The 13,947-nt window shown below is 38.4% G+C and overlaps 1 protein-coding gene across 3 annotated transcripts in view; it reads left to right on the forward strand.

Annotated features, from left to right (window-relative positions):
- The window catches only part of LOC129757799 (ribosomal protein S6 kinase beta-2), a 95,252-nt gene that overhangs the window by 73,579 nt on the left and 7,726 nt on the right, over positions 1-13,947 (forward strand). For all 3 annotated transcript variants that reach the window (XM_055755107.1, XM_055755105.1, XM_055755106.1), the window contains 3 exons: positions 6,499-6,630; positions 6,708-6,841; positions 6,917-7,108. In XM_055755107.1, coding sequence (XP_055611082.1) covers positions 6,499-6,630; positions 6,708-6,841; positions 6,917-7,108 — 458 coding nt within the window. The remainder of the gene's footprint in view (positions 1-6,498; positions 6,631-6,707; positions 6,842-6,916; positions 7,109-13,947) is intronic.

The raw sequence follows: 13,947 nt of genomic DNA on the forward strand, positions 1-13,947 counted from the left end.
AATCAAAAACGTTCACCCACTCATTATTATTAAACTTTCGTAATTTTCGTCAATATTCAGAAATAAAAAATATATCACAAGGTGTTAGTTTTAATTTTTTCCAGTTTTTTAATGATTCCCGAACCATCCTTTTTGTCGAATTATATAGAATAATTTAAAAATATTATCTGCTGAGCTTTTTTTTATCATAAAACTTTATTTTTGCTTGAAACGAAAATAATGACTTGACTAACGGACTTCGAAATTCCTTTGATCATTCCGATTTTTAGCTGTTCTTCCTAACTTCAATGGATTTTGCTTTTCAAATTTGTAGGAGTTGAATTATTAGGAAAAATGTATCCTGATTCCTGAATAACAAAAAAAAACTCCATTATTACATTACGCCAATAGATAATATTGCATTTATGCCTTGAACAGAACATAATAAATGCTTCAAAAGCTAGGGAAAAGGTTAACAATCTGAATGATTGTTGGCAAAATGCAGATTAGCGCATATAATACCATGTCATATTCATTTTTCCTAATAATCCATTGTAGAAAAAAGTTTAGGCATGAACATTTGAAAAAAGCTTTGCGGGCCGCACATAAGGGTCTCGCGGGCCACATGCGGCCCGCGGGCCGCGGGTTGCTCACCCCTGAATTAGAGCGAATCGTTCCTGTCGTCCAAAATGAGAACTAGCATGATGCCAAATTTTAACACTCTCCCAAATAAACTTGTCCATTGCTTAGAAAATTTTATGAGCCATAAATATAGTTGTCTGGATTGGATCCGTATGAACTTAGGTCAATTTATCAGAAGGTGCTGTTCAAAACAAAAAAAAATGCATGATTTACCGTGACATGGTTTACCATTTCAACCAATCGAGTGGTTAGCGTGGTAAGACGGTAATGGCTAGGTCCACTGATGGCATGGGTTCGATTCCCATCTCGGTACTGGGTGTTAATGTTAATCTTAAGTTGTCCACGTCATTTATTCAGTCTGTAAAGCCTAAATCGGCTAAGACGGTGTATGTCTTTTTAAAAATTGTCAAAAATGTAAAAATTGTCAAAATTGTCGAAATTGCAAAAATTGTCAAAATCGTCAAAATTGTCAAATTTTTCAAAATTGTCAAAAAAAAAAACCATGTATTCAATCTGATTCAACCATGCATTGATTTTATTTTGAGCATAAGATATTGTAGATTCGTTATGGTGATTTTTTTTTATTATCTGAATATTTGCGCCGGGGGTCTTTAGATCTTCCCCAAAATAAAAAATTAGGGATTTCTGACATTTTTATTTTTCGAGTAAGATTTGGTTAAATTTTTTTGTAAATAAAATAAACCCATATTTCAAAGCTACATAACTCTGTTATTTTTCAACGGAAATCATAAAAAAGCACTTCAAAACGCATTGAAATTTTATCAGCTTTCCAAATAAGATATTTAAAAGTTTTTAAAAGTTGCGGAATGACCTTGGACCGAATGGTACAAAACAATTTGTAGGATAGTGAAACAGTTTTATTTTCGCTAGATTATTTAGTCAATTTTTAAGGTTTAACCACACTCATCGTCATCGGCGAAATATTCACTATCTTCTATAGGGTGTCCTATAATGTCTAAGCCCGATTTAGATTCAACCTAGCTTATTCCGGATGACGCTTAAACAGATGATTTGATGGTTGACTTTCCCCAAAATTTTGCCGAGTCAGTTGGCGAAAATGGGAGAAGTAAGCATTGGAGTGGTCCAAGATGCGAGTCCGGTGGACAAAACTTTGGACCAGAAAGTCATGCGTGCTTATGCCAGTAGGAAGTGTGCTCAGTTCTAGATGTGGCCAAAAAGTGGAATCCTCTCTCTCCATCGTATCAAGGTAAGATTGGAGCTAAAGACATATAAGAAGCAGAAGAAGCCAAAGCGGAGTCAAAAAGAAGTTGCTTGCGTCAAACCAAGAGTTCGGTGTGCGTTATCATCGATAACAAAACCTTTTGCAAGTTTGATTACAAAACGCGCAAGTTCAGGATTGGCAAAGTATTGACGAAATGGAGACATCAATTTTTATCGAAAAATTCGTTAAATTTTAAAAAGTCAAAGGTTTGGGAATTCATTCAAAGCCATTCGTGATCACTGACACAAATACTGCAGTTTACGACCGAGAGTACCTGAACCGTCGTCTGCTCGCTATGATCCTTGAGCATGATCACCCAGTACTGTTTTGGACGGATACGATATATCATCAGTTCACTTCCCAAAAGACACGATGTCTTGGTACAGATCCGACAAAGTCCAGATCGTACCGAAGGGCATGAATCCGCTAAATTGTCCTCAAGCGAGACTGTTTGGGACTTTATGAGCCCTTAGCTAATCGTATTTGAGAAAACATGCACACAACGAAAAAAATCTGTAAAATCACATCACATGTGATGTAAATAAAAAGAAGCATCATATATGACGGAATTTTCAGTGCTAGTTGGAAATTACACGCCAGTGAAATTTTGCAACGTGTAAAATAGAAAAGATGTAAAATTTTGCAACGTGTAAAATAAAAATGATGTAAATTATAATCTCACTGAATATTGGAAGAGAAACTTTCCAATTGGAATTTGTTTTGTTTTATTTTTGTTTATATGATTCAATAATAAAATTTTCTCATGTCTTCATAAAAATTAAACCTTTTTAATAACTAATTTAATTTATTTTATTTAGCGACAAAAATTTGTTAAGCATTAGCACGCAATTTTTTTTTATTAGGATTCACTTCACCCTTTCATTTTCTTCCCCGGATCCTAAGTTCAGTAACGTGGAGCCGCTTACGGAACCGCATCCCTGCTTCACGAAGATCTCCGGGAACCTCACTCGCGGGAAAACTGCTTAAAACAAATACTTTGGTGCACAACTTGACTTGACACTTTGTTTACTTTTGTCTATAGTCCTGTTCATGACAGTTTATAATTTTACATGACATGGATATGTAATATTGATTAAACACAAATTCAATGTCGTTATCACATTCCATGACGTGTAATTTTAATAAACTTCTTATTCAGTGTTGTTAAGAATTGTGTGCGACCAAAAACATTTGTAAAATTACATCACATATGATGTAACGAAAAAGAAGTAACACATATTATGGAATTTTCAGAGCGAGTTGAATATCACACGTCTATGAATTTCAAAAGACGTGTAAAATTTGAAAGACATGTAAATATTTAAGACGTGTAATATTTAATTCGCACTGAAAATTCCGTCATATGGGATGCTTCTTTTTATTTACATCATATGTGATGTAAATTTACATCAAATAATCGCGTTCCGTGTCAAGTAAAATTCATGTCATTCGAATTCAGTGCTATTATGGTTTCAACTTTTTCCAATCTATAAATTTACATCAATAAATTGCGTTCAACGTCATGTAATATTAAAGGTTTTTCAATTTCAGTGTTGTTAAGGATTCAAATTTTTTTTCTGTGTGTGAAGCCTGCAGATTCTATCGACAACTTCACAAAAGACTGGAAAATGGCCGAAATCTGGAGGCTGAAGCTAATGAGCAGTCTTCGATCAAAAATTTGATCACTGGCCTCCAATTGACTGGAATTAAATTTTTTAATGATTCACTGTAAAAGAAGACTGTACAGTGTACACCCATAGAAAAGGTTGCAAAAATCCAATGCCTATTTAGCACATCTCTGTGCCGATAATGCGCTGAAATGTGCACTGTGCCGAAGATGATATGTTTGAAAAACCGTAACTGGCATAAGGACTCGGCTCCCAACTAAAATGATGCATGACCACTACATTCAAGCAAAACAAGAAAAACATTTTATGGGATATCGTTCCTATTGGATAATTCATCCCAGAAACAAGAAAATAAAAATATAAACCACAGCGCCCGTAGGGAGAATCGATCTCAAATCACCAACCATATGGTCTTGCCAGACCGACATCTTAACCAGTGTACTATTTGAGCTTCATGCAGGAAGAGGGATATTTGTCATAGGCATTCTGCCACCGATCAATCACAAAAGAAACGCACGACAGTGGCTTCCCGGCGTTTGGCCTCCTTTCAAGGTATTCATTTGTCTTGCGATGGAAACGGGAAAGGGAACGGAAGTGGAGGAAACGGGAAACCCATTGAATGAGAACTGTGCTTTGCTTACTGCCTGCTATTACATACACACGCTACATATACACAGCTGCTAAAGCCGGGCAGCTTGGCCGGTGCTTGTTTGCCGGTGAGTTGAAGGAATATATTCTTGTTGCTTTTGCTACATACACACGCACAGCTTAGCCGTGGTTGTTTGCCGGCGAATTGAATTGAAGGAATGTTTTTTTCGTTGCTTTTACTGCATACACACGCACAGCTCGTCCGTGGTTGTTTGCCGGTGGATTGAAGGGATTGAATTAGAAGGATGTTTTTGTGGTTGCTTTTGCTACATTCACACGCACAGTGCTCGGTTCGCTGGCTGCCTGGTGTTGGCCGGTATTTATTTCCATCCTTCTTCGTCTTGTGATGCGATAGGGAGGGACGTGAAAGCGTTTTTATATTGTTTCTTTCAGACATACGCAATTCGGTTAACTTGGGAGATTAATGCCGGTGGGAGCAAATCGAATCAGCACCGATCGCGTTATCTTCTTGTACCAATGATGCTATGTAATTGACTACACGCCATTGGCACAGAGGCTGAATTTTGGGTGTAGAAAAAATAAAGTGGAAAAAAAAGTTGGCTCCTAAATTGTGTCGTGCTTAGACATAATGAGACACTCTATATACCCACAGAAGAGGTTGCAAAACTCCAATGCTTATTCATCAAATGTTTGTGTCGAAAATGCGCTGAAAAGTGTACTGTACCAAAGTTGATATGATTTTTCTTTAACGAACACAAACAAATACAGGATCTTAATGAAACTTGATGTTTCCTCGAAGAAATTCCTTTTTCTTAACTCTAAGCGTGCATCTTACGAGGATATGATGGCTAGCATCTTACAAATGCTATAACCACCAACCCACAGAAAGTGTACTATGTTTGCCGTGACCGGGATTCGATCTCATGCTCTCTGGCTTAGAAGACTTGAAGGCTATCCTCTACACCACGGGCTGCGGCTAAAGCACTACTGGCATAAAGACTCGAGCTCCCAAGCAAAATGATGCATCACCACTACATTCAACCGAAACAAGAAAAACGTTTTATGGGACTTTCACCCTATTCGATAATTCATCCCAAAAAAAAGTATAGTGAGAATCGAACTCACTGCAACATCTCATCTCGGCTTGCCAGTCCGATATTTTACCCAGTGCACCATCTGAGTCGGTTAGCAATTGTCTGTGTTTGTTTCCATCCAGCTTCGTCTATATGGGATAGGTTAGAAAGCTTGATAATGCCGGTCCGGCATAGTATCTTATACCGATAATTCCACATCCAAGGAATTTCATTATTGGTGTAGCTGTACCTATGTTGGGCTTAGTATTGTCTCATATTATGAATTAATTGGCGTTCTTACTAGTAGAAATATCACACGAAAAAAAACTTATCCACCTTTAATTTGAATGGGTGAATTTTAAACGGGTTCTTGTAATTAAAACACTATTTTCAATTAAGGAACATTTTTTTAATTTCTGCGCACTTTTTAGTACTCGTGGTACTCGAGAAACTTCCAGGTTAGTTTTAGTGCTGGCGCGTGCAGACGAACATGAGTAGCGAAGTATTTTTAATCTACAAACCCAACACCAACGGCAGCTAAAACGACAACAAAAAACTCACCACCCGACAAAAGTAGTGAAGAATCTTACCTTCTACAAGTACAAGTTCCTCCCTCCATTCGCCAATATTTCCGCCACCAGCCAGTCAACGTCATTTTGCCGGTCCATCAACCGGGGCCGTTTTCTGTTACTATTTTTCAATCCGGCGCCTGAGATAAGCGGCTGTGTGATGCCTAACTTACTGGGTGCGCGCGTGTTGGCCATAATTATCACATTTATTTACTATTTAATGCCAATTCGAAGGGAAATATCTTCCACTATCCGACTACTACTACCCGGTCGATCCGGCCAGGGATGTCCGGTGTGTTTCCTTTCGCTTCGTCTTGATGGGTAAGCTCAAGCTAGCCCACCCGTTGAATGTGTATATGGTTTAATTAATTAATTAATTCTACCCGGTTTGTCCCAGTAGCGATTTGAAACGTGAGCGAAGATTACACAATCTTATTGAAATGAGTTCAACTGGACGTAGCGCAGAATGGGGTAGAAGGGAGCAAAAGACAACTTTTTAACAATTAGAACTGAGCCTGTTTGGTTTTTTTTAGAGTCATCTGAGAAACAAAAAATTCTGACAACATATAAACAGAGATTTTATCCAGAAAACTGAACAATAAGAAGAACCTTAGACTCTTGAACCATAATCAAATGATATACTTCGGATCATTATAAAAACAACTTTGATAATACGGAAAAAGTTTCAAATTTATTGCTTCATTACCTGAAACTTTGTTTCTAATAAAACTCATCTCCGTTATCCATTTTTCCAGGTCAGAAAAACAACCGGTGCAGACTCCAACTCCTACTTTGCCATGAAGGTGCTCAAAAAAGCTTCTATAGTTAGGAACCAAAAGGATACAGCCCACACACGTGCAGAACGCAATATACTGGAAGCCGTAAGGGTAGGTTGCTTCCTCGAGATAATTCTGATGTTTCAGTACTAAAAACTTGTTTCTTTTTTTTTCGCTCCCTCAAACAGCATCCATTTATAGTTGAATTAGTGTACGCCTTCCAGACGGGTGGTAAATTGTATTTAATCCTAGAGTATTTGAATGGTGGCGAATTGTTTATGCATTTAGAGCGAGAAGGAATATTTCTCGAGGATACCACATGGTAAGTTCGACTGTCCACCTAAAAACATGCTATCTCAAGGACTAACGTTTTTACCATTCTCCCTCTTTTTTTTAGTTTTTATCTGTGTGAAATTATACTGGCCTTGGAGCATCTTCACAATCTCGGCATTATCTATCGGGATCTGAAGCCGGAGAATGTGCTGCTGGATGCCGAGGGTCACGTCAAGCTGACCGACTTCGGTCTCTGCAAGGAACACATTCAGGAGGGTATCGTGACGCACACCTTCTGCGGCACTATCGAATACATGTGAGTACAGCTATAATGGTATATGAAATGATGAAATTCAGAAAATTATCACGATTGCTATTCCATTCAATTATTTAAAGATGCCTTTTGAATATAGAAGTTATGATTTCAATAACAAGAGCGAGTAGGTAGTCCAGAAAAATCGAAGCTTTAATATTGTTGTGTTTAGTAGAATTCTTATAACTGGTGCATTGAGAGATAGCTTCTAATCTAGATTCTGTTTTATTTATTTTATTCTAGTTGGTTTATACAATTACCTACAGAGTAGCCGAGCCACGTATTTGTTCTGAGTCCCTAAAGAATGAAAATGTCTTCCATAAGCTAAACTATGTTAATCTAGAGTAAAAACTATCATATTTAAATTCAAAGTTATTGAATCGAGAAAGGTTAGGTGACAGGTAGGAAAATTTTTACTATGGTAAGTGAACCCTTCTGACAATGAAATCGAGGCGTTAGCATATGATACCTTTTGGAACCATACTGTTACTACTCGGTGGACTGGAGGTTGGGTTAACTCGAAGTTCGCGTTAGGCCCAACTGTTCTAGTCCGTCGAGCACTATCTAAATGTTCTTTTCGGGTCAGCCAGGTAGCTTATAAATCCATAAAAAATATTTTAAATAATTTATCACTACAGATGTTGACATGAATGCCTAATAATGGTTATTTAGAAGACATTTTAATTTGTTTGTTTCATGGAGAAATGCTTGTTTCTTTTCATATTGATTAATAGTTTATCGTGAAGCACTTTCCAATAGACTTAAGGACAGACATCATATTGACCAAATGAGTGATAAAAAGTTTTTTTTTTGTGAAGACAAGCCATGTTCCCATCTGCTGGATTTTTTTTCGAATTTAAGCTTCCGCAAGGGAAAATTTTAAAACCTGTGACTCCGAGCTCAAAATGAACCCTGGAACACATGAAATCTAAAGTTGGGATTTCTTCACTTTGCAAGCTGGTATTTTGGAACAAAAACCTAACACGATCAAGAGAGATTCCTGCCCATCAGTACGTTGATACGTCGCCAGTGCCCATGGTTTCGTGATCTTTCTGGCAAGCATAGGGGAGAATGAGGATACTTGATCCCTGGGGATACTTGATTCCTTAGCTATATCTCGGAACCGGAATGACTTACAAAGATCAAATGTTCTAGAAAAATGTGCCAAAATGAGCAAAATAACAATGCTTGTAGTTTAAATTTTTTTAACAAAATAATTGTTTGAGTAATTGAACTTTGTTTGAAAAATTTCACAAAATGTAACTTGAAGATCTTTTTTCATCACTTTGAAATGTTCTTTACATGGGAAAATTATGAAAAAAATATTTGTTTCAATGTATCAATCGTTCGAGCGTAAAATGAACTTCATAATGCCATATTTTCAAAGTAATGGAAAACTCTCAACTTTTTCCAGAAAAAGTTTTCTAAAATGTTGATTGTGGGTACAATTGATCCCCTAAAGTTGGGTACAATTGATCCCCCTTCCAAACGGCCTATTCTTCTTCTGAATTGATCGTTATGATTGCTGATTACGAAATTACTAATATTTATCCAAAAACTAATATTTTTCAAACAATTGTCTGAAGAAAAGAGCAAATATAATTAATTTTCTCTTAATTATTAAAATAGCGCCTTTAAGTATGCAATGTTATTAGCATTGAGACAAAGTTATAGAATTTTCTTCTTATGTTTGCTATAAATTGTGAAATGTGAACAAACATGACCAAAATAGTCAATTAACATTCTATCTTGGGGTTTTGTTTGATTTTTATACAAGGATTAGGGCTTCCTGAATAAAAGATCAAGTCTCCTTCAATAGGGGATCAAGTCTCCCCTAACTTCAGAAAAATTGCATTTTTTTTACTCCCACGAAAATGCTTCTAGTTCATCAACGGATTCAAGTATAGTTATAATTTTTGGAGCATAGAAACTTGAAGTTACAAGCTGTCAGAAAATGTCAAAGACGGCGAGTTGTTAAATTTTTCCAAAAAGATATGGTGAAAATAAGAAAAAGGGATCAAGTATCCCCACTCTCCCCTACTCTATTGTTTTGTTCATTCACGAACTGTTGTACGATGAAGAGTTCTTCTTCGGCAAACATGGTATTCTCTAACCTACCTTGCGGGGCCTTTTTCAGAAACACCTGAAGTCTATCTTTCAGGATTCGACAGAGAATTCGATCCGATATCTTGAGAACCTTCGCCAACTTAGTACTACGTTCTTTTAACTACAGGGTGTATAAAACTTCGCTCATCTCACCTTCGCCCAACTCTTCGCTCATGTCTCCCATTTTACGTCTTCTCATTTCTGATGCTTCACGTCACAAGTTTCCTTTCATTTTTTCACGTCTCTTGTCTCAACTCTCCTCCTCACGTTTTACAACCCAAAATCTCAAGTCTCTCGTCTCTCTATCTTAGGTTTCTCGTCTGTCCGTACCACCTCACGTCTCGCGTCTAATGAATAACAGCTTTCGTCTATCATCTCATTTTTCACTTTCTCACATCTCACTGTAAGGTCACCCCTCGATGATAAGTGTTGTCATGTAATGCCATATTCGTTTTCATCCTGGTGGTGCACCGGTAGTGCACCAAGTGCTGTCAAAACGTTTTTTTTATATGAAGACTAGCTGATCCCATACGAACTCCGTTTCGCTTTGAACTTGGAATATGTCATGAACAGTTTGTATGAAAGTCAATTGCCAAAAATTTTCCGGATGCACTTCCGAATTCATTGTTAAGTAATAATTGTAAAAATATTGGACGATTACTTTTTCTGTCGTCTGCTACTAAATTTGAAATCAGGAATCAATTGACCGAGCCAAAAAACCCCCGTGTATAAATTTTGATTCGATCGTTGCATAACAACGCAATTATTGCCAAAAAGTTAAACCCCCAAATTTGCAAAGCAATCCATTGCATAATAACGTCAATGTTGCTAAAAACAGTGAAATATTAATTAATATGGACAACCCCTTTCGTCGACCCCTGGCAAAACATTTGACATCTGAAATCGATTGCCCGTCCCCGAAAACTACCGTGTGCAAATTTTCATTACAATCCGATGTCAAATAACGACGATATTGCAAAAATATTGAAAGGGTCATATGGACGACCCCCTTTGCCGGCCCCGTACACTGAATTTAATACCTGAAATCCATTGCTCGTCCCGCAAAACTCTCGTGTACCAATTTTTATCTGAATCCGATGTATAATAACGACAATACCGCATTAACAGTGAATAGTTAATATGGATGACCCCCTTGGCCGACCCCTGTTTTTAATTTGGATAAGTGAAATCAATTGTTTGTCCCTAATAACTCCCATGTGCAAATTTTCAATTCAATTCGATGTATAAAAACGTCAATATCACTAAAACATTGAAAAATTTATATAGACGACCCCTTTTGCCTGCCCCTTATATTGAATTTGATACCTCAAATAGCTTGCACGTCACTCAAAACTACTGTGTATCAATTTTCAGCTGAATACGATGTATAATAACGTAAATCTCGCAAAAACAGCGAATAGTTAATATGGACGACCCCTTTGGCTGACCCCTTACACACACCTTGACACCTGAAATCAATTACAATTTTTTCAAAACATTCATGTGCAATCTTTTCAACACGATGCGACAAAAAATAACGTCAATATCGCGAAAACAATATTTGTCTTGTATGGACGACCCCCTTCAGAAGGGGTCATCCGAAAATCTGAAACCATTTTTCATCCTTCCTGGTCCTAATGAGCATCCATGCCAAATTTTAGACCTCTGGCTCTTGAGACGGCTGAGTCTATAGAGGACAAACAAACAAACAAACAAACAAACATACAGAAATTGCTTTTTATATATTAAGTGTATAGCACCAAACCGAATAGCGACAGTAGGACTAGCGACGCTTTTTACTAGCGGGATTTCTGTCATTCGCAGGTTTGTTTTTCTTTCTTCAGTCCAGTAGGCGATTTCGACGTAGTACTCGTACATTGTTTTTGTTATTTACTGTAAATTTTCCTCAGGCCATCAATAGCATGCTTCAAGTCTCCTAGGAAACTAGCGCTGCGTCGTTATCATTTTCAACGTCGCGACGTATGCGGCGTGTCGCTAGTAGGCAAAGCTGCCATGATTATTAGCGCTCATATCATATTTTGGATTTCTCCTGCATGCATAATATATAGATGACAGCAGTTGGTGCACAACCAACTTTCCACCAGATGAAAACGAATATGGCATAAGTTTATGTAAAATCAAAGACGGCATTGGAACAGGAGGAGAAGTGATCTGACAGTTTAGGAGTGAAACGTGAAAAGTAGAAGCTAAGTAATTTGTTAAAAGAATAAGCGTTTCCGAATCGGGAGACGTTTCAACTGAAATCTAAACTAACGTTCCACGTCACGTTTAATTTTTCACGTCGCACTCCAGTTTTCTCCCATCCTCTCAAGCCTCACATCTCACGCATCACACCTCATCTGTCTCATCTTGCACATCACAAAAACATAAAATTAGCCAAAGAGATGATAATTGTTACGAGTTCATGAGACTCCCCAAGAAAAATTTTGCGAACTTACATGCATGCTCGATGACTTGGGATAGACTCATATCTTGCACACCCTTGAGTGCTTAGCCCTCTCCGGATGACGAAAAGTCCGGCGAATCCCCGCGTGCTTCGTGGCACCCACTCTGCTGGTTCACTTGGAAAAAACGCTGGATAACGAAATTCTGGAGAGTACGGCGAGTTCTGACATTCTTGCACTCTATTGCGTTGACCCCAAATGTTTGGAGTTCTCGAGGTTTTCTGGATCTCGCTGGCCAACCAGTGATCCGACGTCGTACTAATTCTGGGCACTCACGCCGGTCAACTACTCGAAGTATTCTCCACACACCAGTGTCGATGATACCGTTCGCCTTTCCGCGGAACATAACCTTTGGATGCGCCCTAGCGATGGTCCGCACCTGTTCGCAATAACCTCAGTATAAACTGACCTCAGAACCGAGTCAACCGGAACCGTATTCGGACCTGTCCAAAAAGTCCTTTGATTCGGCCAATTTCACGACTATCTTAAATTCGTTCCTAACACGGGTGAAACACAGCAGCTGATGACGCGTTCGGCGTTGGCACTCCGGGAGTTGAATTGTCTGACAGCACCACTCGGCTGGACAGCGAGCGGAGACCTTAGTTGGTCGGGTCAGGCCCCGGTTAAATTTGGTCCAACAGGAAAACCCTAGTGGAGCACAAATTTAGTGGTGTGTAATTGTGTGATATAAAAACAAATAACCTCTATGGGAAAGTTTTTGCGTTTTGAGGTTCGATACCGTCGCTCCCGCCTCTTGTGCTGCAAACACGGAATCGGGATGGCCCGTGTGGATTGAATTGCCTGTGAACACAATGAAGATTGCTTATGGCTTGTCTTGGTGGTTTCAACTGATAAACCTACCCCTTTTTTTATTAGTTGATCACCCAGGCAGGGTGGCCACCCATCCGGGAAAAACGGGAAAAGCGGGAAAAAGACGGGATTTGAAATCCAACGGGAAAAAAGCGGGAAAAAGCCGGGAATTTTTTCAAAAGTCGGGAATTTTTGGCTCAGTGAAAATCTGTTCAATGAAGTTCAGTCGAAATAGGTCGAAACAAGTGGAAATGGATTGACAGTTGATCACCAGTCGCTTTCCAATTGACATTGACCGATTTCTACCAGGTCGAAACGAATCCTCCTGCCGAACCGGAACTGTTTCGATTGGTTTGAACTTGCTTCATTGAACAACAGTCAGATTGCTGAATGGCGTGAAACTATGTTTTTCGAAAAATCCTGATCTACTGAAACGAGTGATCCAGTATCCCATGGATGGTCCAGCAGTAAATTGGAAAATGCTCAAGGAACTAACTAGCGAGGTTCAAGAACTTGTTTCGAATCCGGCGTACTGTTCTCACCATTATTGGGAGCTGTGAACTTCACACTGTATATAAAGCGATCAAGGAGGGACTGAGGAAAAGTGAATGAAATTTGGATGAATTTTTTAGGACGTTGTATAGCCTGTTCAAAAACATTCCACTTAGAAGGGCAGATTATACTGCAGTAACGAGTTCAACTATATTTCCGTTAAAATTGTGTGAAGTTCGCTGGATGGAAAATGAACGCGTTGCAGAACGTGCTGCCAAAATGCTACCGTACCTCAAACGGTTTGTTGACGAGGTAAAAAAAATTTCCCGGTCGAAGGTATTCGACATTGTTGCTAAAGCTGTAGATGATAATTTGCTGGGACCAAAATTGAGTTTTTTTTTACGGCCGCTTCTACTGTTGAGTCCTTTTTACGCGAGTATCAGACAGACTCTTCGATGAATAAACCGGGCTTGTAAGAGCATTGAAAGAGAAAGTTGTAAAACCAAGCCTGAACGACTAAACGTAAAATCAAAAACACTTATAGAACACAAAAATAAACCTCCTACCTCCTGGAAGCGTAGAAATTGGATTCTCAACTTAATCGGCAATTAAGAAAGCAAAAGAGTCTGGTCATGTTTCCGACAAGGATATTCCTTGTACTCAGAAATAGCTGTAGTTCGTTTCACAGTGGATTTTTGAATAAAATGGTAATACGATCTCCCTTGACTTATCCCATCTAATCCCGATGTGATTGCACACTATCCAGATATTGCCAAAAAACGTTTAGACCTGTGTCTAGAAGTACTTGTTGACGAGCAACACTTAAGTAGAGCTTGTACTGATAAAATTAAGGACGAATTCGGACAATTGTGTGCAATACCTTCAATAAAAACATCATTTAGGGATAACGAAGAAAAACACAACGATTGGACATTTTTTGGATGGAACTTATGGGCGAATCGAAAAAGG

This window comes from Uranotaenia lowii, chromosome 3, assembly GCF_029784155.1.
Source record: "Uranotaenia lowii strain MFRU-FL chromosome 3, ASM2978415v1, whole genome shotgun sequence".
Classification (NCBI taxonomy): Eukaryota; Metazoa; Arthropoda; class Insecta; order Diptera; family Culicidae; genus Uranotaenia; species Uranotaenia lowii.